The 27572-nt window shown below is 40.7% G+C and overlaps 1 protein-coding gene across 2 annotated transcripts in view; it reads right to left on the bottom strand.

Annotated features, from left to right (window-relative positions):
• TTC17 (tetratricopeptide repeat domain 17) overlaps positions 1 to 27572 on the bottom strand; it is a 109760-nt gene that overhangs the window by 23708 nt on the left and 58480 nt on the right. The window contains exons 17-21 of one of the 2 annotated variants that reach the window (XM_008528380.2): positions 17867 to 18037; positions 8392 to 8651; positions 7783 to 7936; positions 2844 to 2964; positions 447 to 606 (exon numbers count right to left, since the gene is read on the bottom strand). In XM_008528380.2, coding sequence (XP_008526602.2) covers positions 447 to 606; positions 2844 to 2964; positions 7783 to 7936; positions 8392 to 8651; positions 17867 to 18037 — 866 coding nt within the window. The remainder of the gene's footprint in view (positions 1 to 446; positions 607 to 2843; positions 2965 to 7782; positions 7937 to 8391; positions 8652 to 17866; positions 18038 to 27572) is intronic. The other variant, XM_070564855.1, reaches the window with a different exon arrangement.

The following is a 27572-nucleotide window of genomic DNA, read 5'->3' as shown; positions in this document are numbered from 1 at the left end:
TAATGACCTCACTGTATACTATCTTATATCTATACCAACAGTTATTGAACAAATCTTCTCTTCTTGGACATTTGTGGCGTGTTTTTCCAATACTACTTCTTGGTGTCTTCTTTGCTAGCTATATGCTGAGTCTTCTTTCCTTCTTAAGGATGCCAACAGGAGAATTAACTGCCCCAAATATTTCTTACAAGAGCCTCTGTGTGATGGCAAGCAGAATGCTACCCACCTCGAGGAATGAACCAGAATGAAAATTTCCTGGCTATAAAAAACAGCATAAGCTCAGTCCTAGAGCCTGAAAGAAATCAGGCATGGCCTAAAGCCACCTAGATGACAGCCACTCAATAAAAGGCAAAAAAAGATGGCCTGGCCACCGTGCTCTCTGCTATCAGTGGATCATAACCGTGGGCTAAACACGACAGACCAGCTGAAGAAAGCTGAGCACTCACCTCTGTTAGCTGACTCTCGCCCGTGTAGTGTAGGCTGGCTCGGTTGGAAACCCCATGCAAGTGGTCCAGGGTGTGCATGCTTGTGGGGAGATTGCCATTGCAAAGGGGCTCCATGGCTGGCTGCTGTATTGGAGTGGCAAAGTCTATGTGTTCTGTGATGCTGAAAAATGGAGATTACCACATTAACCAAGGAAGATTTGAGTCGGGGGACAGAAAGAGTATTAGTCATCAGCTGATCATGACTTCAATATGTTATTAGGGTTGTCTGGAGCCACAGAGTCTCAGACTGGAAGAGACCTCAGGAGTTACTTAGTCTGGTCTCTCATGATACAGGTGCAAGGACTCCAGCGCCCAGCAGTGACCATTTGTGGAAGGGATGAAGAGAGGTCATCCCCCAGGTCAAAGCAGCAGTGTTGGGACCTGAGTCCCGAACTCAGCGATCTTCCCAATCTACTCAAGCTGCCTCCTTTCTACGCACCACAGCACCTGATTTGCTCACTGCTGCTGACCATTTTTTCTTACTGGGGAGGTTTTAAATCAGTGGATTTTCTTCTAGGATGTCTTTTTCCAGGGTACAGATAGTGATAAACACCCACAAGCGGCCCTTATCTTTTATTTTCCTTTATGCACAGAAGCACATTTGTCCCCACAGAAGAAGTTACCTAAAGTTTAGACAGTAAACTTTGTGCAGAGACAGCTATTCCTTGTATCTTCATATAAGGTGTAAGTACTTTCCTTCATGGTCCCAAAGTGGTCGTTTTCCTGCTATACACAGGCTAAATGTTATATGCTCAAATATATACTGATATAGCAAATTGCCACTGCCAAATTTTATTTCTAGCTATTTAAAAAGTTGAATGTATATTAGGCAAACATTCATTCATGCATTATTTACTGAAAGCCTACTACATGTCAGATACCAGGGCTAAAGGATTAACATAACACACCCAGTTCCTGCTGTTATAGTGCTCAGAGTCTTGTGAGTGACTCAAATATTACAGATGAGACAAGTTTTAAGAGAGAAAAACATGGAACAACGTCAGTCCACTACAGGAGGACATACATTTCCTTTACTCTGAAGGAGGAGGAAGGTGGTAAATGAAGGATTTCCTGAGGAAGTAAGATTTAAGGTGAGGCCAGAAGGATGGGTGTGAATTAGCCAGGTAGGAAGAAGGTGGTGGGAACACCGCCACAGGCAAAGGAGACCCCACGTGTGAAGGCCCTGATGGGAGAAAGGGCAGAGCTGAAGATGGAAAGACAGGCAGGATCAGATCGCGAAGGCCTTTGTGGGCCACTGTAAAGAGCAACATGAAGTTACCAGAGCATTTTAAGAATTATCTGGTTTATATTTGAGGAAGGATTCCGAGTACCGTGGAGAGAATGGATTAAATAGAGGCAAGAGTGAACAAAGCAAGAGGACCAGCAAGGAGCCTACTGAATGAATCTAAGTGGAGATGCTGGTGATCTGGCTTAAGGAGGCAGCATGGAGATGGCGAAAAGCTGACGATTTTGAAAAAGACTCGAGGGTGAGAGTGGTAAGAATTGGTAAAGACTGGATTTGAGGTTACGGGAGAGGGATGGTGAAGGATGACTCCCAGGTTTCCAGACTAAGCATTGTTCAACTATTTACTAAGAGTGAGAAATGGAAAGACAAACAAAACAGATGGTCTTTTGGAAGGAAAGTGGGCAAGAAAATTATGAGTTAGTTTTCTTGGGCTTGGGGTGCCTGAGAGCTATCCAGGCAGAGAGGCCAGGTAGATAACTGGACAGAAGGGTTGAAGGATCTGAAGAAAGGACGAGTCTGCAGATCCCTTTTTGGGAGCTGTTAATATGTCAGTGGTGACGGGAGTTCTGGGAGTCAGTCTGGCCAGGAGTGATTATAAAATAAGAAGGCTTGGTGGTAAATCTTGGGGATTCCGACACTTACAAGGGTAGAAAAGGGGCCAGCAAAAGAGAATGAGTGTCCAGAGAGGAAAAAGATTTACCAGAGAGGCAGGTTTGCTCAGCTTGTCTTGGCAGGTGTTTGTAAATCTGGATTTGCTCTGGCTCCTTTTTCAACGACACAATGTCAGTGAGAGACCACAGGTTTTGTGCTTCTATAAAGAGGGATCCAATCTTCAATGCAAACTAAGTAAGTTACCCATGACTTCTGGATAGCTTACAAAGTGTGGCTCAGTGAAGGCCCTGAGAAGGGGGGCTCGTGGACTGTTCAGCATGATGGGCTGAATACATCTGTGGGCTTTGGTCAGCAATGGACATCCTCTGAACCACCAGCCCTAGAAAGGATGACTCTTCTAATAGCTGCTGACAAAGAAGGGCATCCCTGAAGTTGGCTGAGGCCCACTGGATCACTGGTGCACAAATGCCACGAAGGAGGGAGAGGTGTAAGATACTCACTCAATGTTCTTTGAAGAAACTGCAAGCCAGGTACTCACGATGGCAGTCAGCTCTACCCAGCGGAGTTTGACGCACTCGTCTGGGCTGGGCCAGCCCAGACTCTGGTAGTCACGCTTTTTTCCTGGAAGGAAAGCATGTACATCATCAGTCAACACACTGGCAAAGGAACAGAACCCATAGTATCTTATGCCCTGGTGATTACTTCATCCAGACTGTGTATTTGAAGGCACCAGCCATTGCTCTACTCTTTAGAATTCCTAACATCTAGGATTAATTACAATCTTGTCATTCACAGCAATGGAAACAAGGATCATCTTTGAGTAAAGCCTTATTCTCAAAGATGATGAAGTAGAAATAAGTGAGTCCTTCACTGCATTTAAGACTGATCAACACGAGATAAAGGTTAAGATATTCTTCAATGTTAACATTCTTACCAAACTTAATTTTTACCCCTCTACATTTTGATTTTATAAAAACACCTCTAACTTATTCAGGAGAAACACGTATCTTTAAAGCAGGATTTCTCAACCTGGATGCTGTAGGCTGAATAATGCTTTGTTGTGGGGCTGTCCTGTGCAGTGGAGGATGTTTAGCAGCATCCCTGGCCTCTACCCACCAGATGCCAGCAGCACCCTCCCTGAGATGCGACAATCAAAAATGTCTCCAGATACTGCCATATGTCCCCCAGGAGGGCAAAATCCCTGGTAGAGAGCCACTGCTGTCAGGAAGAGCAGGGGGGTGGGGAATAAGGATGACAACGAGAGGCTGACTTCCTGTGTGTTCAGGTCCTGTGCTAGGCACTTTACATCCCTGACCCCAAGAGGCAGGTTTTAGTCCTCACTTCTCAGTGAGGAAATGGAGGCTCAGAGAGATCAAGTGACTTGCCCAAGGTTACCTGGCTTGTCGGGCAGAACTGGGATCCAGATCTGGGTCTGTCTGACTCTAACATGCACGCTGCCAACCACCATGCCACTTAAAGCTCTGAAGGGCTACTAAAGCTGTGCATCAATGCCCTCCGCAGGTCTCCCCTCTTGGGTGCAGGCTCTTTAGTTAGACCAGGTCCCCAAGGAAAGAGCAGAGCCAAGCCTTGCCTGGGAAGAGTTCTTCGGAAGGAATTACAGTCGAATGGACAGGAAGGAGAACTTGGATTCTGTCTAGTGCTTTTTATACTGTAGGAACTGACCAACAATAACGGCTGTTTGAGGTACAGGCAGGGGTTAGATTTAGAGTTTAATATAATAGAAAGCAGCAGTTTGGAAGAGTTTCAAACTAACTCTGTTTAAATTAATACCTTAAAGAATTTAAATCCTAAGTTTCACAATAAAGCTTATTTTTCTTTTATATTCAAGAAATTCACTTGAAAAATACTGATGGGGCATCTATAAAGGGGGGCTGGGAACTGTGTAAGACACTCAGGGTACAGAGAGGAATCATAAGGGACCTGCTCTTGAGCTCAGAGTCTAGTGAGGGAGGTAAGCAAATCATTACAATACAACACGGTAAGTGCCAGAGTGTAGGCACAGAAAACTGCACAGGAGAGAGCAACTAATTCTGCCTGAAGGTACCAAGGGAGAGACGGCACTTGAGTGTGAAGTTTGAGTGATAATTTTGCACCACTGAGGTGGCATAAGGGCATTCCAGCAGAGGGTATAGCATGTGCAAAGGCACAGAGGTAAAAATCAGAGCGTGGCTGGTTCAGAGAATGGTGCTGAAGGGTAGAGAGGGCCTGGGCTGTAAAGGGTTTTGTACGCCACGCTAGGAAGTTTGGACTTTATCCTGCAGGCAGTGGAGAGTCTTTGAGCCCACATGCCTCCATCTTGTTCACAAGGATATCATAAGAGGCTCTGTTAAATGCCTTGCTGAAATCCAGGTACATAATATATTATATCCATGGCACTTCCGTGGTCTTCCCGTCTAGTAGCCCTCACCAAAAAAGGAAATGAAATTAGTGAAGCATTATGTTTTATCAGTTCTTAGTAAATCTACAATAGCCCTTAACGATCTCCACTTTCCCGTCATGGTCTCACAAACTATCTGTTTAATAATTTGCTTTAGAACTTTGTCAGGATTTATCATGCAGCTTATCCCTTGATAGTGGATAGAATCCATATTTATCTGAAAATTGGGATACTGAACCTCTTTAGTCTTCTCTCATCTCTTCTACACTTTAGAACTTTCCAGTTTAACGACAGTAAGTAGTGCCATGATCGCATTTGCAAGTATATTCAATGCCATACCTGGGCCCACCTCCTTGAATCCATTTAAAACTGCTGAAGTAATTCTCATATCATCTCAACTGTATCAAACTTGAATTTTCACATTTACAAGAAATTGTTAGGGTTTTTTTTTTTTTTTTTGCTGAGGAAGATTTGCCCTGAGTTAACATCTGTTGCTGAACTTCCTCTTATTTTTTTTTTTTGTGAGCTGCCACTACAGCATGGCCTCTGGAGAGTGGAGTAGGTCCACACATAGGAATTGAACCTGGGCTGCCAAAGTGGAGCACACTGAACTTAACCACTAGGCCACAGGGGCAGGCCCAAGAAACTTTTAGTTTTTTGTTTGTAAAAGTAATATAGCCTTATTAAAAAAATTTGTAAAATGTCAAAGCACATAGAAAAAAATAAAAATCACCTATAGCCCTATATGCACCCAGAGATGATCACTTACAGTATTTTGGTGTATTTCCTTCTACACTTGTTTCTTTGTGCTTGTTTATTATAGCATATTTCATCAAATCCAAGATGTCATAAACTTTGAGGTATACATTATTTTACATGGTTTAAGAAAGAAAAAAATTGCCAATTATTATTTAAGAGACCATCAATTGTAATATGTATCTCAACTTCAGGGATAATGAAATGTGACAAAATGTAGCCAAAATAGAGTATATTTACTATTTTACAAAAATTGAAGCATGGCTTATAGATGCTACTTTATAAACTGCTTTTGCTTTTGCTCACTTACTAAATTACAAACATCTTGACTGCATAGCACACAGCATGGACATGCTGTCATTTACTTAGACAACAACCAACATTTAGGTTGTTTACAAATTTTTACTATGATAAGCAACCCTGCGATCAATATCTTTGTACTTCTGTCTTTGGCACTTGTAAGATGATTTACTTAGGGTAAATTACTAGAAGTAGAATTGGTGGTATATTTTATATTTTCTGATACATCTAGTTAAACTATCCCAAAGTTTGTTTTATTAACTTTCATTGTGTATTACACATTTAAAGAGAATTCGATAAGCAAAAATGGTATCTCATTGTTTGCTTGCACTTCTTTGATTGCGAGTGAGGCTGACCATTTTCTCATGTGTTTAGTGGTGATTTGCGTGTGTGCGTGTGTATTTGTTGAACTGCCTAAGTACTTTGCACATATTTTATTGAAACGTTGTATTTTTCATATTGATTTAGAGGTGTTCTTTAAATGACACTGATATCCTTTGTTTATAATATATTCTGTAAATATATACAAATATTCTGCAAAAAATATGTTGTTTCAGTCGTTTGGTTCTCTTTTTCTTTTTTTGTGTGTGTGAGGAAGATTGGCCCTGAGCTAACATCTGCAGCTAATCTTCTTCTTTATCCTTGAGGAATAGTGATCCTGAGATAACATTTGTGCCCATCTTCCTCTGTTTAGTATGTGGGATGCCGCCATAGCACGGCTTGATGAGTGGTGTGTAGGTCTATGCCTGGGATCCAAACCTGTGAACCCCAGGCTGCTGAAGTGGAGTGTGCAAACTTCACCACTATGCCACTGGGCTGGCCCCTGGTTTTCTATTTTGTAATGTTTTCTGGTGCCAGAATTATTATTTTTTTTCTTTACTTTTCTCTGCCTTGGAAAGTCCTCTTCCACCTTAGAAGTATATACATATACATCCACATTTTCTTCTTTTATGATTTTATTACATTTACTATATAATCCATTGGAATTTTCATTTCCACAATGATGATTTACTGTTTAAACATTTTTTCCTTGCTATAGAAGACAGATCTAATGGAGGAGGTGTTGCTTTCTTTCTGTAGCCTGTTAACACATGCTCTCTTCCTTAAATAGTAAAGCTACTTCATGCTTTTAACTTGAGTCACAACAAAATGTCCTTTTGGTGTCTTTAGTGTTTTTCACAAGTCACAGTTCATTCTGAGATTTAGTGAAGCTGTCCCTATTCTTTATATTTTATTACGTGTACTCTGTTTTCAGCTTTGGTAAGTACTCATATCACATTAAATAAGACACATTTTCATGAAGTTACCTTGAATTTTTGAAGTCTAAGAGACTGACAATATCCTTTTGAAAAAGGAGATTTTTTAAAAAGAAATCTCACTATTTATTTCACTGCTGAAAAAGAGAATCAACTGGACTCATGGCAAAGGTCCTGAACCTGGAGTCCAGAGATGGACCTGGGGATAAGAATGAACCCTGAAAGTACATGCCAAATTTTGATGTATGTGCATTTTCCCTGGGGAGTAGTTCCAAAGCATTTATTTAAAACTTACAGAGATATCTGGCACACAAAAATGTTACTACATAGTTAACATTTATTGAGTCCTATGAGCCCAGTTCATTTAAAGCACTTTACATGTATCAACTCATATGACCCTACAACCACCTTGTAGGATAGATGCGATTATCATCCCATTTTATAGATAAGGAAAATGAGGCACAGGGAGCTCAGTGGCAAACTGGTGTTTGAACTGTTGAGAATCAATAGGATATTTAAGCTCAAGATGATAAGACCATAAGCCAAATAGCCAATGGTAAAAGAATCAAGTAAATGTCAAAACAAACTTTATCCCAATGGCTGGTTTCTTGGTCACTAAGTCCGGTTTCCTTCTCACTGATCTACTTCAAGTCACAAACACGTCCTTTGTGAGAACTGACACAGCGAAGTCTGAAAGCAGAGACCGGCATGGTAAATCTTCAAATTTACCTTGTGGGCCAGGAGATGCCACCTTTGGGCCAGTGATCTCCAGATTTGCTTGGTAACGATGTACATTTTCTGCTTGGCTCGATTCTACCTTTTTCCCAGGAGTTTTCTTGTGATCTCCTTTGGGTTTCTTTACACGTTTGACCTGGAATGTGATCTGGGAAATGGAGACATGTTAGGGACAAATGAGAGTGGTTAGGGACAAATCTGTGAGTGGTTGTGGATATTGGCGGTTTTAAGAATAACCAGTCAGTTCTGTGCTAGGGTTACGTTCTCTCCTTCAGTTTAATTCCTAGAGGTCTAAATGAAAAATGTTTAATGAAATAAAATACCCTAGCCTTGAAGAACGTATAGAGGAAACTGAAAATTAAGATGTCCGGCCTGGGCAGTTCCCAGTCTGGCTTCACATCCATCCTGTTTCCTCGGCCACTCAGAAGAGCTAGCAATACCCAAGTAGGATGAAATGCTGCCTGTGGTACAATTCCAGTGTGGAGGCTCACTGGAATGCCACATACCCAACAGAAGCATCATACTAGCAAACTAGCAGCCTCTCCCATCCCCCCTAAAGACCTGGGCTACAGTTTGCTAAGAACTGAGTGGGCAAACTCTTACCCATTCTGTTGCTTCATCATCTTCACTTCTGCAGTCTCCATAGCAAGAGCTTCTGGCCACTCCGTCCTGGGGACCTTTCTTCAGCACCCGTATCCCCTGCAAGTCCAAACGCCGCCCCTTCATCTCTAGTGCTCCCCCAAAGCCTTCCAGAGGCCACGCCTGTTGAAATTCATCCACCAAAGCCAGTATCTCTTCTGACATTTTTGTTTCATCTGAATTCTCCATCTCATCAGAACCATTGCTTTCCTCAACTACTGTACCTGAAATTCAAGCGCCAGCACGTTATTAAACATTACCCAGCACTTACTCACCCACCGGAGGGACTCCAATCTTACTTTTTGAGAAAAGTTTTGGCTCTGCTTAGAGGCACTTCTATAGCCCACCTTCATAAATATACCATTCAGCATCTTCAAAATTCATCTTTTGTCACCTAGCTTTTGTCAAAAGCCTGGCTGAGGACAATGGCAGCAGCTAGAGGGCAGGCACTCATAGATTACGTCACTAGTGAGCATAAGGATGGCTATTTTATACAGGTATGTTTTGAAAAAAAGACCAACTTGCTCTAGATATAAGACACAGATGACAAAGATGAAGTTTATTATATATTATTTAATACGTGGGATTCTTCAAGCTTTATTTGAAGAGCATATGAAATATCACAGCTGCAGGTCCAGACTATATAGTCTAATTCCCTAACTGAACAATGACTTCTTTAATGGGAAACTATCCTAATTCCACACGGAGGCTACCATTTTCACTAATGGCTGATATAAGAAATAGTAATATACTAGTGTAATTTTATCCTAAAATGGTTATCAAGGTATTATTTGTTATATTGCTCAAGTGTCTTTTGTAAGGACTCCTATGGATGTTTCTCAGCACAATGGCCTAGTAAAAATTCTTTCTCCTGAGATGTCAATATGTTACTATTATTATACATTGACGGTTACATAACCCTACAAGTTCCCTTCAAGCACAGATAACTAGGAAGCTCAGGGAAAAATTGATCTGAGCTTCTTAATAGAAGGCTTTCCTTTTTTTTAATTTTAATTTTTTACTCCTTAACTTTTGCTATTTTGAATTAATGGTTGAATCTTATACTGCATGTTCCATGAAAGTCATCTCCAATCCTTTTTGGAAGTAGACAGGGTACAAAAACAAATAACAAAATGGAATGCCTCCTTTTGTAACATGTACCCACCAGACAACCTGAGAGCTCAGGGTTGATTGCTCACAAAATGCCATCTACGTTATCCCAATAATCTTCAATTGGTAATTCTGGCTGGTTCAGTGATTTAGAAGACGGCATTAACAAGGCCAAGGTCAGGAATCTCATATCTGTATTGACCAGACCTATGGCCACAGTGAATAACTTATCTTCGAAATGCACAGAATTCTCTGAGGAGGGTGGGGTGAGAAAGACGGCCGACTACCACAGCTAAAATCAACTTAAGGCTCTGAGTCCCACTCACAGAAGGTGTGCAGTGTCACCCTTAGCTCTGGTGGCATCTCTATCTCCCATCCCATCTTCTAGTCCAGAAAGTGGAAAGGTGTGCTGTCAGGCTGGGAGTACCACTGGAAATCTCTGTTATTCTTTCTTGAAAAAGCTATAGAGCTCTTCCATTTGTTAACAAGTGACTATAAAATGTACTACTGTCCCTTCAGGTAAGTTTCTTTTAGGTCTTCTGAACCAATCTGCTAGTTTCTATTGTTTATTATTATTATTATTCTGAAACAAGCACTATGTAAAATAGGAGTCTGCAGAAGGCTATTCAAATAAAAATGGTTGGTTACTTGCCTAAACTATGTGGCCAGTAGTACAAATGTAGGGTTGACAAAGAGCTGTAATTTTCAGTTTCTATCTTGTTTGCTACCATATTCTGAATGTCCAACAGTATACCTGGCACACAGCAGGCACAAACCGTTGTAGAATGAATGAATGGGAACTCAGGAATAATTTGTTTGTGAGGTTCTTGAGGATCTCCTGCTCCTGCCGTTGCCTTGTCCTGCTGGCAAGTCAAGACTTTTTAAGCTCTAACACCTTGTCATCTGTTATAGTATTGTCAACCCAGCTGAAGGGTAACAACAGAGAGGCAGGCATCGTGTCTTTAGCATAATGTCTGGCACACTATGTGATTCACAGATTCCTCAGTGGCTGACCAGGGAACGCAGCTGCATAGGGTTGCTGTAGCGATCCCAAACAGCAGCTTAATTAGAAGAACTGTCTGGTACCTGACTTGTAGCGACACAGTTGTCTCTAAGTATCCTCCTGTTACTTTAGCTTCCTCCCCTTCTTTCTCCAATGGCTACCATGGGATTCCTTGCATCTGGTCCTGAGACAGGAAAGGGTTTTTGACAGATCTGGCCACAGCTAAGAAGATGGGCTTAAAGAAAAGTGGCCTCTGGCCAAAGGCAGACTGCAGGTAACTAATTCTCCAGCATCCAGGTGGAGCTGCATAGGGATACTGTGGTATGAAGCCTATTTCCCTTCATTAACTACTACTTTTTAGAAAGCATGCATGTTGTTTAGTTGCAAAGAGTTCTGCAAGCCGAGTTCCCAAAGATGAATACTTCCCTGTGCCCTTACCGTATGGTAAAAAATATTATTATTAGAAAGCTCTTAGAGAAAGGGGCTTTCATGGATGGAAATCGGTATTCAAATCAAGAGAGACTTATGGAACTTGCTGCATGCTCCTGGCTGCTGCTGGCAGCCATCAGGCCTTTTCAAAGGCTGCGGGGTTGGGGTGATAGCTATTCCTAAAGAACAACATTAAATAAAGGTGAGGAATGGGGAGATCAAAAATGTGCTATGAGTTAGAAAAAAAACAGACCAACCTTATTTGTTGAGAGCCTACTATGTGCCCATCTCCGTGCTATAAGCTATAGAGGTGGGAACAGAAAGAACACGCGCTGAGGACTCTGACCCTGAGGAGTTAAATCCAATCAAGTTGGAGACACAAAACTATAGGGGTTAAACAATTCGGGACAATCATATTAAAATGGTCTTTTTAGAGGAAAAAAGTACTTGAGTGTAGTCACAGAATGCTTTCTAGATTAAGGCAGACTATGTGAGGCAGGATTTAGACAGAACAGAGGGCCAGAGAGGGCAGTCCCCAGAGGGACGACACTAGAAAAGCACGTATGTATATACTCACACACCCAGACACATGCACACTGATACAGGCGTAAGGGAGGCACCTGGCAGGCACTATTTCAAATGACTAGAACAAAGAATGTAGATAGAGGACATCAGCAAATAAGACACTCGGGGAAGGTGGGTGACATTGAGAAGGTCTGGGAAAGTCAGGAAGAAGATTCATTGTAAAGGGAGCATCTTGTTTGTTAAGCAGAAGAATAACAAGATGAGAGCCGCAATACTTATGAAGGCCAGAGCAGTAAATCAGTCAGTGGATTTGGGGGTGGAGGAGAGAAGGAAGACAGAGGACAAAGAGACCAATTAGAGGCATTTTCAACAACCTAAACACGAGTTATATACGGAGAGGCAGGTTTAGGGTGCGGCTGAAGGGGAATTTAAAGGAGGGGGAAAGCGAAGGATGTGAGGAAATTTTAATGGAGAAAAATAGAATTTGGTGATGAAATGGATATAATGGCAAAGAATAGAGTAGGTTCAAAGATGATTCCAAGATTTTAAAGCCTAATGTGACACAGTGGGCTTTCTGCTACATGACTGCAGTTTGGGTATCTGTGAGTATGAACACAGAATGCTATTGACAAAGAGAACGGAGTGAGGAAAGGGCAATAAATAGGATGAAGCATTGGGATTTCAGACACTTATTCATTAATTCATGTAAACATCTGTTGCTATGTGTCTCACAATGTGCTGAGGGCTTAGAATATAACAACCATGGAGCTCCCGGCCTAGACTAGAATGGATGGAGGGACATATGTCCAGACACTGTCCAATAAACTGTTGGAAATACAGAATTCAGGTTTGGTGAAAAGTCTGGACTGTAGAGGTATTTCAGAAGGTTTTTAAATTATGCTTGAAGCAAGAAGAAAAAGAAAATATTAGGCTTGCTGCTTGTGGGACAGATGGTACGATATAACCTAAAAACAGAGAGACCGGGACCCATATCTCTGTTTTTTCCTTTATCCTCTTTAACACGTACCATTTTCACACCGGAAAAAGGAGAATAAACACTGTGAAGTGAAGAGACCATGAGCACCCACAGGGAGGCTTATGAGTTCACGTTTTTGACGGGGATGAATCCTCTCCCAGGGTGCTGGGCGAGTGTACAGCTGAGTTTGCGCCATGTTAGGTAATCAGGCAAGAGTCACAGGGAAAGAAGAAGGGATGAGAGATGGGGAGAAGCATATATAGTCCTGATTACAAAAGGAAAAAGGAAAAGAAAAAGAAAAGAAAAAGAAAAAAAGGAAGAGAGAGAGAGAAAAAAGAAGGAAGAAGAGGTCCAGCTCAACCTTGCAGTGTTCCACACACACCTGGAGAGTCTTGGTGGAGTCTGGGCACCTCAGTTTAAGAGATTTTCAAAGCTCCTGACCCCACAGGAAGGGTAACTGATATACTGCACACACAAAAAAATCAGGCTTGAAAAATATTTTGCTGAAAAGATTTTTAAAAATTCCAGAGATTACTTCAAGGTTGGTGAAGAGACTAGAAGCCATAACAGAAGCGGAGCTGTTCAAGGAAATGAGGACACTCAGCTGAAGGAAGAGAAAACACGAGGGGTGGAGTAGGCAGGAACAATAATCACTTTCAAATATCTAAGGAGATGTGATATTAACGAGAGACAAGACCGACTTTTAGCCTTAGAAGGCAGAACTAGAAATGAGAAGTTATATTTTAGCTCACTATTAGGAATGACTTTTGAATGGTCAGAAAATGGAATGAGCTACCCAGGGAGAGACTGGGCACCCAAGGCAGCAGAAGCAGAGGCCACACAATGACTCTTGGGGACATTACCGAGAGGGAGCGGAACATCAGAAGATAATTGAACGAAGATGACTGTATTTGATAAAAAGCAGTATAATAATCTCGGAAGAGAGGTTTCAAGAAGAGTTTTAGGGAGCAGAGGATGGAAAGATAAGTGCTACATTCAAAACAAAACAGATTGACAATAAAAATCACACTTTCAAAGCAATGACCAGCCAAAGAAAATCCTTCCTTCAACATCTGACTTTCAAAACGTTTCCTCCAGAAAGTCTGATATGATTAACATCAACAGGTCTGAGTACTAGCCTGTGGTTTCTGAAAGCAAGCAAGACACATTCTACCTTTAAGAATAATACCATAAAGGGAATATGTCCCTTTGTTTCACACAAAAAAAGAGTATACTATGCAATTAGACAAACTTGGTTTCAAATTAGAACTCTATCACCATAGGACTTTGGGTAATTCTGTCTTGAGTTCTAGTGTCCTCTTTAAAAGGCAGCCATCTGACTCTGAAGTCAGAGTGTAAAGCTGTGGACTTGTTTAAGATTTAATGCATAAACAATAGCATACAATTTCAAGCCAGAAATCAGAAAGCACAAAAGGCTTAGCTTAAATCACTCGGACTAAGGCAGGAAGGGAAATGATTTACTTCTAAGAAGAAAGCAACAACCATGCGTTCTCATTTGCATGAATGGTGTTCCTCTTTCTTCTAGTGGGGTCAGTACAGCAAGAGAAAACAGAGAATTTTGAGAAGATAAGTGAGAAAAGCGAACAGGGAACCTTTCCTGTCACAACTCTTGTGCAAATATGCAGGGCTCCCTTGAACTGAGCAGAGACTATGTGCATGTACTTGTGAGGACTCTGGCTCACAAGCAGCCCGTAAGTCCAGAAGCAGCAGAGTCATGCCCATGCTTGTAGAAGTCAACACTGGCTGAGTTCCAACTGTGCACCAGGCACTGAAATGTTTCCCTAAGTTATTTCATTTAAATGCTCAAAACCACTGAGGCATTTTGTTTATTTTTAAATTAGTGAGATAAAGAAGGCTCAAGATTTAACAAGTAGTACAGGTGGTAGAGCCAGGACCTGATAACATCTCTGACTACAAAACCTACGCTCCTCCTTCCACAGTCAAATTTACCTGAGAGGAATTCAGTACAAGATGAGGAGGTCTGAAAGCAGTGCTTTTCACATGTTAATCAGTGACACAGTTTTCACTAATCCTTAGCAAAATGAGAAAGAAAAAAGGACATGCATATAAAGTTATTGTGCACGCGCGCACACACGCGCGTGCACACACACACACTTACGTCCAGATACACACTTGATGGTGTAAGGTTGCCAACTGTCCATTTTGGTGAAAGATTGACCTTTATTCTGAGATTGTCTTTTTTGACATTAAAATGTTCTTTGCTTTATAAAATAATAGTAATAGCAGATGATAGTTTTCTTTAAAAATGACCTTAGCAATTGAAGAATAAAGTTCTAACCCACCAAACCCCTATTTTTCAGAATCACAGGCGAAGGACACAGTGTATGGAATCAGGAGGCCTGAGGATGAGCTCTAGCTACGCCATCCACTGAAGATCTTAGGCACCTAACTTCTCTGAGTCTCAATTTTCTCATCTAAGATGGGCTTAATAATAATATCTATTTCACAGGGTTAACACATAATTCATGCTTTGTAAATTATAAAGTATCACAAAAAGCAGTGATTATCATAATAGTTTATGGTTACTGGAGAGGGCTTAACTATTTGCATTTCTTTAAATTTTCCTACAGAGTTTTCAAAAATTCTTTAATGTCTCTGCTTGGCTTTTAATATAACACAATATTTGTACTAAAAAATGGAGTTTTTCTGACTCTGTTAACCACACCATAGGAGGCATGCTGGTATGAATTTGCTAACTTATACCACGACTGTATACCATGGACATGTTGTCAGCATCTAGGGAAAAGAAGAAGGTACTCTCAGAGTTTAGACCTATGGTAAAGAAAAGTTAGTACCTGAGAGTCCAACTAGTAAGTCATCATCATACTATGGATTAAATCAGCGATCTGAAAAGGAATCCACCTAAGAAACTGTTTGCATGATGTTGAAGGGACCTGGAAAACACCTAGTCTCAGCCCGCGCAACTGTACTGTGTCCTCAGCATGGAGATGGCATGGAATTAGATGGGGAGCATAGACTAAAGAAACTTAAGCACTAGGTTATACTCTGTCTCAAGGAATGAGGTATTCAGGAGACACAGAGCAAGAATTTGGTTAGGTTTTATTCTGAATGGTCCTAGGAAAACAGACTCTAGTTTGGTTGTCATGAGTATTCTGGTCACTAGGGAGTAGTACTGCTCTGGAACAGGGACAGTTTCCAGAAACTGAATAAAATATCCCTTGTCGATACTCAGTTTCATATGTGTGGATTTTGAGTTTATCAAGCCATTTCATGACGTCACATTTTGTTGTGTGGGTACCTTGATGCCAGAAAGAGACACGAGGCTGCCAGGTGCCAGAAAGGAGGAACCCCACTGGACATGAGCAGACTGGCTGTCTAGCTTAAGAATCGATCTCTTTCGAGTTGGTAAATGGGAGTTAGTTTCCCTAAAGCCCAAACATTTCTGATAGAACTGATTAAACTAATTTCTCAAACTGCAAAGGTGAAGGTCATAACCTGCCCTTGGAGGTCTAGCTGGCTTCTCTTAGACATCATTTTTTACATTCAGTATCACTTAGAAGGAAACACAGGATTTTGTAAGTGCTAAATATGTTAACCCAACCTACACAGGAATGCAAATGGCACATTTCATACTTTAGCAAATAGTTACTGTATACAGGAATATAAAGTTATACAGGACATGATACAAAAGAAGCTCATAGTCTGCTGGGAGACAAGACATACAAGCAATTAATATTGTATGAAATCTGCCTTGACAAAAAGCAGGAACAAGACAGCAAATGGAGCAACTAAATGCTTGGAGACCTTTGTGAATGCTTCCCAGAGGAGGTGACACTTGAGTGCATCTCGGAGATTGTAGGAGTTGTCCACATAAAGCAGAGTGCACAGGGGCCATTCCCAGCCTGCGCAAAGACATGGAGGCTCAAAGCAGCACGGCATGTGAGGGAGATGATGAAAGGTTTGTACTCCCTGCTACGTAGGGTACTAGAAGATGGTACAGTTGGAGGCAGAATCGAGGGCCAAACCACCTTATACCCTGCACTAAGACATTCGGACTCTCCCACGGTTAACAGCCATTGAAAATTTTGAATGCAGGCAACTTACAGGATCAGATCTGATTTTAGAAACAACTCTTTGGACACAGAAGAAATTGGCAACAGAGGTTGCTACTGCTCCTTACAGTTTCTACCAACTACATGTATTCTCTCTTTCTCTCCTACACACACTCACACACACGCACACACACACATTCTCTCTCCCTCTCTCTCTCTCCGTACATAGACTGAAGTAAAAGATTAGATACAAGGAATCCACTTATGAAGCTACTGCAATAGCCCAGGCAGAAATAAAGAAAGTCAGAATTCAGGCAGTGGCAGAAGGAACAGATGAAGAGACGACAGACTGAACAGGTCTTAGGGACTGATCTGATACAGTGGTGACTGGATGGGTTGTGTCATTAACAGAGAGCAGGGACACAGGAATTAGAAGCAGTTCCGGAAACAGGGTGAAAATGAGGACAAGCTCAGTTTTGGATATGTTAAATCTGAAATGCCTATGGCACATCCAGAAAAACAGACCACTAAAACAGTGGAAAAAAGATTGGAGTTGTAGAGAATGTCTTAGCTGAAAATATCGATTTGGAATCATTGGTATACTCAAAAGTATCTGAAACATCAGGAGATAACACAGAGAGTGATAAGACAAGAAGACCAAGCTTACGATCCTGGGTAACCCAAAAAATAAGGGGCAAAGTAAAGAATAAGTGAAGGAAATTGAAAAGGATGTTTTGAGGATATGAAGAGAGCCAAGAGCAAGTGATATCCCAGAAGCCAAGAGCAGAAGGACACGTGTGAGTGTTTCAAGAAGTGGGGAGTTGTGCACAGTTCCAAACGCAGTGAAGTGGTTAAGCAGGCTGAGTATTAAAAAGAAGTCATTCATTCTGGCAACTATGAATTGACTGACAATCTTAAGAACTGTTCAGTAAGGCACAGCTCAATAAAACGGAGTTTTAGGAAAAGGCCTGGTAGTTACGCCCATTATTCCAAATCTTTAAATTTTATTGGGATAGTGTATATACAACTTATCTTCCTTCTTTTCAATGACTTACTCAATAGACTAATAACATTAAGAAGAAAGACTGGTACATAAATGAATCAAATTTGTTCTAGCAAAAGAAGCTGTTGAGGTGCAGAAAAAAGAAAGAAGTGTGAAGAGCATTTTCACATTATAGCTTGTCTTCCGGCTCCCCACCTGAGGGTCACCCTCATGATTCCACAATGCAGTGTGTGACTGTAAAAGAAGGAAACAAACTCTTGAGAGGAGAAAAAATTCTAAGTTTAAAGCTTGAGAGTTGATTTTATCCCAGAAGCACAGCTCAGGTCAAATCAACTTACTTTCAAGTCTAAGGGCATCTGAGTCCCCCCCCGAATTCTCAGCAGAGAGCACAGGGTCCTCCTCTGCTCCTGTCTCAGAGGGCTCTTCTTCAGCAGCGTCCGGTGACTGTGACTTGTCAAAATATTTCTGTTTGTCATGGCTGTTGTCCAGGGTTTTCGCATGACAATTACCTCAATGACAAGAGACACAGATAGAGAACATTAGAAACATCTCTCTTGAGTAGTCCCGTGGCTCAAGGTCCCCAAGTATCAAGAAGAGCAAAAAGGTGACAGTGTCAGTTTTTCTCCAGCAGAACACACAACAATCAGTGAGCTGGAGCATCTGAAGCCAGATCATTATTGTGACTCAAGACTTTGCAGTGAAGTTCAAGTTTCACCTGCTAGGCTATTCTAAGAACAAAGTATTTGGGGAAAAAAACTCCATCAACAAAGACCAAGTCCCAAGATCTCATTCCCATTCATAATGAATGATTTTGAAACATTTCTACGAGAGTCAAAAATATCCTAAAACAGAAATTTTCCTTCTATTTGCCTTTCAAAGGTGAGAAATTACAGATTAGTGCCTGAATAAGTCTGGAGAGAGAGGAATTGTAGCAGAGAAATATACCATTCTTGCATCATAGCTTAGAATGAAAGATATACCCAAAGGTAAGAGATTATAAATTAAAAACCAAGGGCTTAAAGGGGGATGGTTGTGGGGGAGAATCCACATTTAAGACTGCAGTATCACAAAGGTGCTTATTTTTCTTCTGGAAAACAAATTCTAGTCGTGCAGATAAAGATTTTCCTAAGCATAAAATGTCAAATCTTGAATGTAATCAGAGACCTCTTTGATACCTTCTGAAATGTGTAGTGAACCTGACCTCTACTACAATTTTGCCAGTGAGACTTAGAGTTTTGACCTTATCAGGGATTGTGTGTTAATATGGATAAAGAGCCACTATCCAGCTCGACTTGATGGTCAGGGGAATATGTTACTAGGCTGTTGTGTCTGATGTGGCAGGGATCTGGCTAGCTGAAAAGCCGTCCTCTTCCTTGCTTGTTTCATGTGCACTGTCAAGGAAGAGGCATGTTCAGTGGGAGCCCACAACTTCCCCAGCAGAGGACAAGTCTTTGGGTAAGTGTGTATAGGTAACTTCCCTCCTTTACCAGAACATTCAAACATGCTCTAAAAGTTTATCATTTACAGAATGCTATCTCCAAAAGATGTATGTACCCAATCAAGCTCTCTCTGCAGCAATGGAAATACAAGAAGTCTCTTTCTGGATTTAAGGACTCCCTTCTAGATTCCATAATTTAAGAAAACCCTCCTCAGGCCATTTCCCTTATTGTGGCAGAAAACAATGGACTCAAAATTTTTTCCAATTTACTGAGTTTAGACTTAGATCACACACTTAGGGAGTCACTCTCCATTTCCCAATTCTATACTATCACACATCTGAGGCTACCATATTCAACAAGGTTGTCAGAATCTGAGGATTCTTTGCTTCAAGAGAGCTTCAGCTCTCAAGAAACTCATAAACAACTTGAGGAGACAGTAAATACAAGACAACAAACAATAATGAGGTAGCATGCTGTGCCAAGCAAGTGCTTCAGAGAACAAGCTTTGAGTAGGTTGAACGTGAATTCTGAAGAATAGGTAGGACTTAAAATGGGGCGACTACAGGAAGAGAGTCAATATTTGCTGAGAGCTTTGATTTTTCTTCCACTTAACCCTCAAAAAAACCTAATGAAGTATTATTAATCTTCATTTTGCAGATAAGGAAACTGGTTCTCAATGAAATTAAGTAACTTGCCTAAGGTCAAACAGTAAGTGGTTGATCCGGGATTTGAATCAGGTCTACCTTACTGCAAAGCCTCTTGGCTTTCCATTAGTCAATGCTACCTCTTCAGCAGCAGAAGTAGACAAGGCAGCTTTCTAGGCAGGGAGGAAGAATGTGGAGAGCAAAGCACCAGGAACAGGAGTTCTCGTTTGTGTCTGTGAGCCAATGAGAAGTACAATGTGACAGTGATGGAAAGTGTGGCGGGTGTGCGTGTGTATGTGCATGTGATGAGGAATGGTAGTCACTGTTTCACCAGATTCTCCTGTGAGAGGACAAGGGTTGTTGATTTGCCTCCATTTCTGCCTTCACCATCTAGTATGTGCAGGTAAGCACGGGAAAACTAAGCATAAGAGCATTAAAATAAAACAGAGCGATAACAAACAACTCTGCACACCCAATTTACTATGAAGAACATTGCACTTCCCAGAGACAATTCTTAATTGGGATATAAATAAGCACGACTATTAAAAGCAGAGAGGAAATAACGACAATGATGTTGATAATTTTAAAACACGTTATCCCTAGTGAATATTCTCTGACTTCAGCTTTGGTGAATTTGCCTTCAAACCATTTTTCACCTTGACACAGGCTGAGTAAAACTCAATGTTACAAAAGCCAAGGACAAACTTTTAACATGAAAGCCAGTGAAATGCTAGCTGTGTTTTCTGCATTGACTTTCTCCTCCCCAACCTTTGCATCTCTTATTTTTCTCTTCCACCCTCTTCCAATTATAAAAATTTAATTGGTTTCATCTTTTTAAATGTCTGCAATATTAAAAAGTGCTTTAGAGGTAATTTATAAGATATGATGTGCATAAGATCCCGAAGCTGAAATGAGTCCTCCTGCGTGACCTTAAACCCAGACACCTTCTTGAAGTAAGCCTTCTGCATTCTAAGAATGTCTTGTCCTCCAACTCAGGAAATTGGGGCCAAGGTCTCTCAGAAAGAGGGCAGAAAAGGGGATTAGAGAGAACTGGGAAAATAAAAGGAAGAATAAGAAGTTTAGGTTTGGATATTTCTTGGAAGTAACCAGAATCAAAATGATCATAAAAACTATATGCTTTTGGGTTAAAACTGTTGATAGCGATTTTCTTAGACTAATAGTTAAAAAGACTAGTTTAGAGTTGTGGTATGGTTTACAAAAGTTTCAAGGCTAATAATAGAAAGTCAAATTGCCTAATTTTTAAATTACTCCTTCCAGTTGTCTGAGGGAGAACTGAAGCACTTCAGAAAGAACGAAAGTTTCTATTCTTTGGACTATAGGATGGGTCTATTCCAGCTTACTGGGGAACTACAAAAAGTTGCCTACATGGAAAGATATCACTTGTCTTCCCAGCAGATGTGGAGATGATGTTCTCATTAAAGAAACACAAGATGTTGGAGAAGGGAAAATGGAAAGACACCTGAAAACTAACACGTCATCTTCCATGCATATGACTATTCTTCTTTGCTGATGCAAAAATGAGAAGCTTCTAAGGCTTAGACTAACCTTGAGAAGTACGAGTTTTTTACTTTTTAAGGAACTACATGATTTAAATGAAATGCTTTAGATAACAACGTCCCAGGTGAAAACGGAAACATTCTTCCGTGCTTAACGCTCTGTACTTGCAAAGCATTCAACATCTACTTCAAATCCTGTCAGTTTGGTTTTTCTTAGAAGTAAAAGACTACAAGGCGATACAGCAACTAAGCATAAAACTCCAAGAAGGGTATTTCTGATTCTAGAACTGCTATGAGATCTTAGACATATCAACATCCTTTTCTGTGCTTAGAGTATTGCCTGCATAAATTGGGTTATTAATATTAACCTATCTTACAAGGGTGTTCTGGAAAATAACTAAATATTTAATACACCTTGTCAAAGCAGAAGTCTCCTAAAGGATAAAAGTCCAATTTATCCTGTGACTGAATGGGTTTTCAGAGTAAACTAAGTTCTCAGGAACTCCTCTCATTATGAAGGTTAGCGAACCTCCTCACTTTTCATATTAATTCTGTTTACAAAAGTCCTAGAATATTTTCCATTTTCTAATCAGAGTTGGGTAACCACTTACTTGTTAAAAAGAATTCTTATCTTTTGAATCCCATAAATTGGTAAGAGATGCCTGGCTGGGAATGTGAGGATCCTTTAGGGTTAGTTACAATAAAGAAATGCCACAAATAAGTTGAGAGGTATTAGGACCTTGTAGGAGCCAAGCAACTAAAGCTAGTCAAGTAAAATTAATGACGAGCTCATGCAGTTCTTTTAAGATTAGAGCACAGTGGATAAGAGTACACACTGGAGCCAGACTAGGAGTTCAAATCTTGCTTCTACTACTTTCCAGCTGTGTAACGCAGGGCAAGTTATTTTTAAGCTCTTTGGGAAGCAGTTTCCTCTTCTATAAATTGAGTTTAAGAACAGTATCTACTTCATTGGGTTGTTGTGATTAAATGTAAAGAGATAGACCATGCCCTAATACATGGTAAATGGCTATTATTATTATTACCCCAACATCATCTCTTTTAGCAAGGACTTTTAGCTATAACCAACTCAGAACCTTTAGTATGAGCAACTGGATCTTAGAAGTTATCGGGGTATTTGCCTAATTTCAACTCCCAGTGTGTGTGTGTGATGCTGGAGGCAGTACAGAGTTCATTTTCACCAGTCTTTAAGAAGAAAAGAGCAATTAATTCAGATTCAATTGCTCAGCCTATCTAAATCCTACAATATTTAGTAAATTTAGAAACTAGCCTCACAGTCTGCTCTGTGCTCTCTAAAGGACGTTTTTAGTAGATAGTGTGAATTCACTGCCTTACAACATGAAAACAGACTACAGATACCATGTTAACTCAACTTACCTCTTTGCAGCCCAATAACTCCTGTTAGGTTGTTTCTTTTGCTTCAGTCTTCCCCACCAAATCTTTCTCCCTCTAATATACTTTTTTTTCATACAACAAATAAGTATAATACTCCTTTACTCCCTGTTGTATAATGAATTTCTAAGAGGTAAATAATAACTAAACTGATTTGTAATGGGAGCTAGAATCTGAAATTGTATGTTCTGAACACAAAGTAACAGATGTTAGAAAAACGTTCTTTGCGAACAGTGGAATCTTCTAAAGATATTCTTAATATCCCTGTTCTAACAGGATTATGTTATACTCCAACTGCACACAAATTATGGAGCCATAAAACCAATTTTGTTTTTCTTTTTTTTGTAAATAGGTAACCTAGAAACACGTTGTGAATGTTTATCATAATTTAACCTACTTAATCATTTCATGATATTTATTTCTCTAGTAAAATATCTGTCCCTTAGAAAAGGTAGTAAAATAAATCATGAAGTGAATACAAGTGTATCTTTCAGTTGCTCACCACTGCTGTGCAAAATGATGTTAAAGTATTACCAGGACACTTTAACTGTGGGTGGCACGTGGGGCTTGGTACCACACAGAGTCAAAGGTATACCTGAGGAAGAAAGAAACCTTACTGGGAACAGATACCTTCATGATTTCCACCTCCAGAGGTGGGACAGAGTCCTGCAGACCTTGTTTTGAGGGGAACACTCCATGGTATGAATTCAAATCCTGCCTTAGCTGCAGCCTTGCCATATGAACTTGGGCAGGTCAATTTACTTCTCTGTGTCCAGGTTCTTTATCTGAAATGGAGAGATGAGCTACGGTCCTACTGTCTGAGGATTCTTGGGAATACCATTAATGAAACCACTGTGAACATAACCACACAGAACTCCTTGATTTGGGGTGAAACCTAGGTTGCTGATGACTGCACCTGAGAGACGAATGAAGCTGTCTCACCCCCTCTGCTCTGTGCTGCCCTCTCCTTAGGAAAGACAAGAGAAAGCATTGCAACAGAAGTCATTCTCCTTAGACATGCTCTCATTCAGCAGCTACTGCTGAATGAAATTCTTTCCAGGAGGTTTGAAGTAATGGTTATGCACTGACTGACCTTAAAAGTGCAGTGCCAGATAGAAAACAGAGCACATTAAAGACTTGAAATCAGCAATCTCAGGATTACACAGGCATTCCCTCCCGGTGAGGCGAATGAATGAGAAGAGTTTAAAAAAATGTGACCTCAAACACAAGTGTGTGTGTGTGTGTGTGTATCCCTCTCACTACATGTTTTGGAGTTAAATCCCATCCTGGGGAAGACTCTGTTCACTCATGGTAGGGGACTCTGCTTTGCCCAACAATTCAGAGCCGTACTGGCTTCTGTAGACCTGTACTCCTTGCCTCCTTTTAGAGGGAAAAAAGGAGAACAGGCTGTAAATCCGGTCTCTTTGTCTTGCCGTGGAGCCTTAAGTGACTAAAGCAGAGGGAGCAAAGTCAGTGTCAGCTGAGACACAGACACTGTGACATACGGGCTGTGGAAGAAATGACTCAAGTGACGGAATCCAAGCCCTCAGCAGCTTCCTCTAGAAACGTGAAAGATCAGAGCAGATCTCTAAACAGGGAAATTTAAACATTCCCTGGAAGTTTACCATGAAAGATTTTCCCACGCAGAAGCTATATTGAAAAAAAGAAAAGAAAATTAACTGCCTTAGCTGTTATTATTATTATTAAATTTAAATCTCTGGCTTACTTCAGCCTAGGGAAAAATTTGTTTCAAGTAAGAATGCTGTGGAAACAAATTTACCAGATTTTCTCAGACTTACTGATTTACCCATAAACGTTAGTTTTTCAGTGAGGGTTAACAAGGACATTTGTTTGTAACTTTCATTAAAAACAGTACAGACGGGAGGTGGGAGAATGCAGGCTACCTATTAGATGTGTCAGCTTCTAGTGGACAAGCGAGACAACATGACTCGTGTTCTCTTCTCCCTTCTACGGTGTGGGAGCTGCAGACCTTAAAAGAAGATCTATATCTATATATGTATGCTGAGTGGGTTCAGCATAAAGTATTCTGGGTAAACAGTGGGTGGAAACAAGTTAATTACTCTTTATTACTAGGTATTCTCAGCAGCTCAAACTTGAAATATCATCAGCAAAATAATTTGCCATTTAAGGACATTCTATGTGCTAAGAGTCGGGAGGAGGGTGTGGAATACATGGTGGGCCAGGCTATGAAGATGCAAAAAGGATTGGTTCCTGCTCTCAAGGAGCTAGAGAAGTTTTGGAGGAGAGTTGTGTCATGTACAAAGTAACTATCATGGCAAGTCACAGAAGCTGAAGGAGAGGCACGGGAACAGTGATTGGTTACACATTACTTATAATTAAGGCGTCAGGTAAGGCATGCGACAGAAGTGGGCTTTGAAGGATGAGTAAGATTAGGACTTCCGAGAGAGGGGGAGGAGAGGGCGTTATGAGGAAGGGCTGCAGAAAACAATTTGGGCATGAAACCAGGAAAGCAGGGTGTATGCAGTGAAGGAGACAGGCCACCCACAGCGGCATCATCACATATCAAGGTGTGGTACAATTCTCACTGACTTTGCAAAAGGCAGAATGATGTTAAAGTTCTTATGTGGTCAGTGAGCTTACATTCAGCACATGTGATTCAACCACACACTCGTGCAGTGAGCCGGCTTCATTCAATTCTTAATACTTAGAATAAGCCTACAAACAGACGGCCTGGGGGAGGGGGGCTCAGACTTCCTAGCTACCCACAGTCTTTAGGGTTTATCATTCGCCTCTCCTTCCTCCTGCTGCAAGTGAGTGGTCAGCTGCTGATGCTGAGGAAAGGAATCTAGTAGGAAAATCAATAGACTTTAACTCTGGTCCTCTTTCTCAAACTACAAGTGGAGGCAGAGAGACGAGATATGCATAGTGGGGAAGGGACCTATCGTCACAAGTACTTGTCAGGTATATCAGGTTTGCCTGTTTTCCTAGAGCGAGGATACAATACGAGGCTGAGGCCAATAAAATCTCAATGGCCACTTCATCCTTTTACTCCACAGATTAAGTGAATTATAAGGAGAACTTGAAAGGAGAACCCAAGATCCTAGTTATTCCATAATTGATCAGGACTTGAGCCTCATAATATCTTGTAGGACTTAGATATGAAGACAAAGAGCATTAGGAATTGTCCCTTTCATTGGTATGGGTGGCGGATATGATATTTAAACCAAGGTTTAAAAAAAGGCCACCACTGTCCCTCCACCACAGAACGTTTTGAGCAGGGCCTCGTGAATTTCAGTAACAAAGATCCCTAATTCTCTGAGTGCAGACTTCACTTCAGGCATGTGGAGCTATGACAGGTACTCTGATCTGAGCATATCTACCTACCCCTAAGTACACAGAGCCAATGCACCAACTCGAGTGAAAAGTGTAGAGAAATAAATGATGCCATCATACGGCTCCCTTTTGCTTTATGTCACCAAATGAAAGTCACCTGGAGGCACTCATTTCAGTGGCCACTTTGCACATAATAACATGGTTCCCAGGATCTTACTCTCTCCCGATTTTCAACATTTATGGTTTTGAACCACTGTATGTGAGACAGGTGGTGAACTGTTTAACTATTTTGTTCACGTGAGTTTTTCCCTAGCTGTATTTCACATCATCAAGGGAAATACGGCTCTATTATCACAGTTCCCTGAAGCAGGAAGCGGAAGATTTGATGGACATTAGGTACCCTACGAGCTGCTATTGACTGCCAGCTCTTTTCTCTGAAATTTGATATGCTTGTTATTTTTTACAATCATCACCTTGGATATTTGCGATCTGACTGGGTTATTAAGCAATGCCTGACAGCCAAAGAGGTTTAAACTGCTTTGAGGATGGCAAATTCTGAATGGCAAATTTAGCTTTGTTCTTATAAAAAGCAACTAAATGAGATGACAAGACAAATCCCAAGCTGTGCTCTTTTCAACAGCTATGAAATTTGATTTAAATTTCTCCCGCACTGTCAAGGTCATAACTAAACTTTGGTGGTTAAGAAAGAGTAACAGATTACTGAGATTTTCTTGGTGAAAAAGTACAGTAGTTTAGTATGAAGTAAATTTGACTATTAGTAATTACAAATAACAGTGGAAGAAAAAAGGAGGAGAAAAACCCAAACTAGCACACACACGCACAAACATATATGCCAGGTATCCTCAGTTATGTATTTTGAATCTCACTAATGCTCTTTTCTAGTGATTGCCAGGGCCAAGTGATTTATGTCCAGGCCATGGAACTGAGTAGAGAGCATTCAATGATTAAATTTGTAAAAGGGTTTAAATACTTGGTGCTAACTGTTTTAAACAAAAATTCCAAAACTGAGAATTCATTTGAACAAGTTGGCTCACAGCGCACATAAAGAATTTTCTGAGGCACAAATCACTTTAAAAAAATGAGCTCACTCTACCAATGCAGAACAGATTTTTAGTGTGTGTGAGTTCTCCCAATTGGAATAATGTTTTTGAATAGGGAAGAGCATGCAAATACCTGTTATATGAGATGGCAAAGCTTAACATAAGCTGAAATACCTCTAAAAACATCTGCAACAATGAATGGAACTGGAGATTTAAAAAGAAAGACAGCATCTAATGAACTTGCTTTCCTGACTACACACAAAGTGTATACACCTAGAAGTCAGAAGCTAGCCCCCTTCAGTTCCTATCAGGAGCCTGACCTACGACTTTAGCAACAAACCATATTAAAAATATCTTGTTCAATAATTAACGGTGGTGAGAAAAAACAGACCCCATCTTGCTCATCCTTCCTATTTTCTTGTTGGTGTGTACAACCACTTTGCCCTTAGTGATCTGAGTGGAGGCAATCACAGTAAGCACCTGATGTAGAATGGAGCCTATACACAAAATAGGTGTCTAAATATAACTTTCCAGTTCTATTTGCAGACAAGCGATCACAAAATATGACTAACGATGTCTTCCAGTGGGTGTCCCCACACAACATGCAGAGCAGAAAGGAAACAGAATTGTGATCTAAACTTAATTTAGCATCTTAAAA

The sequence above is a fragment of the Equus przewalskii genome, chromosome 11 (assembly GCF_037783145.1).
Source record: "Equus przewalskii isolate Varuska chromosome 11, EquPr2, whole genome shotgun sequence".
NCBI lineage: Eukaryota > Metazoa > Chordata > Mammalia > Perissodactyla > Equidae > Equus > Equus przewalskii.
Note: the sequence above shows the minus strand (reverse complement) of the source record. Positions and strands in the feature narration are given on the sequence as shown.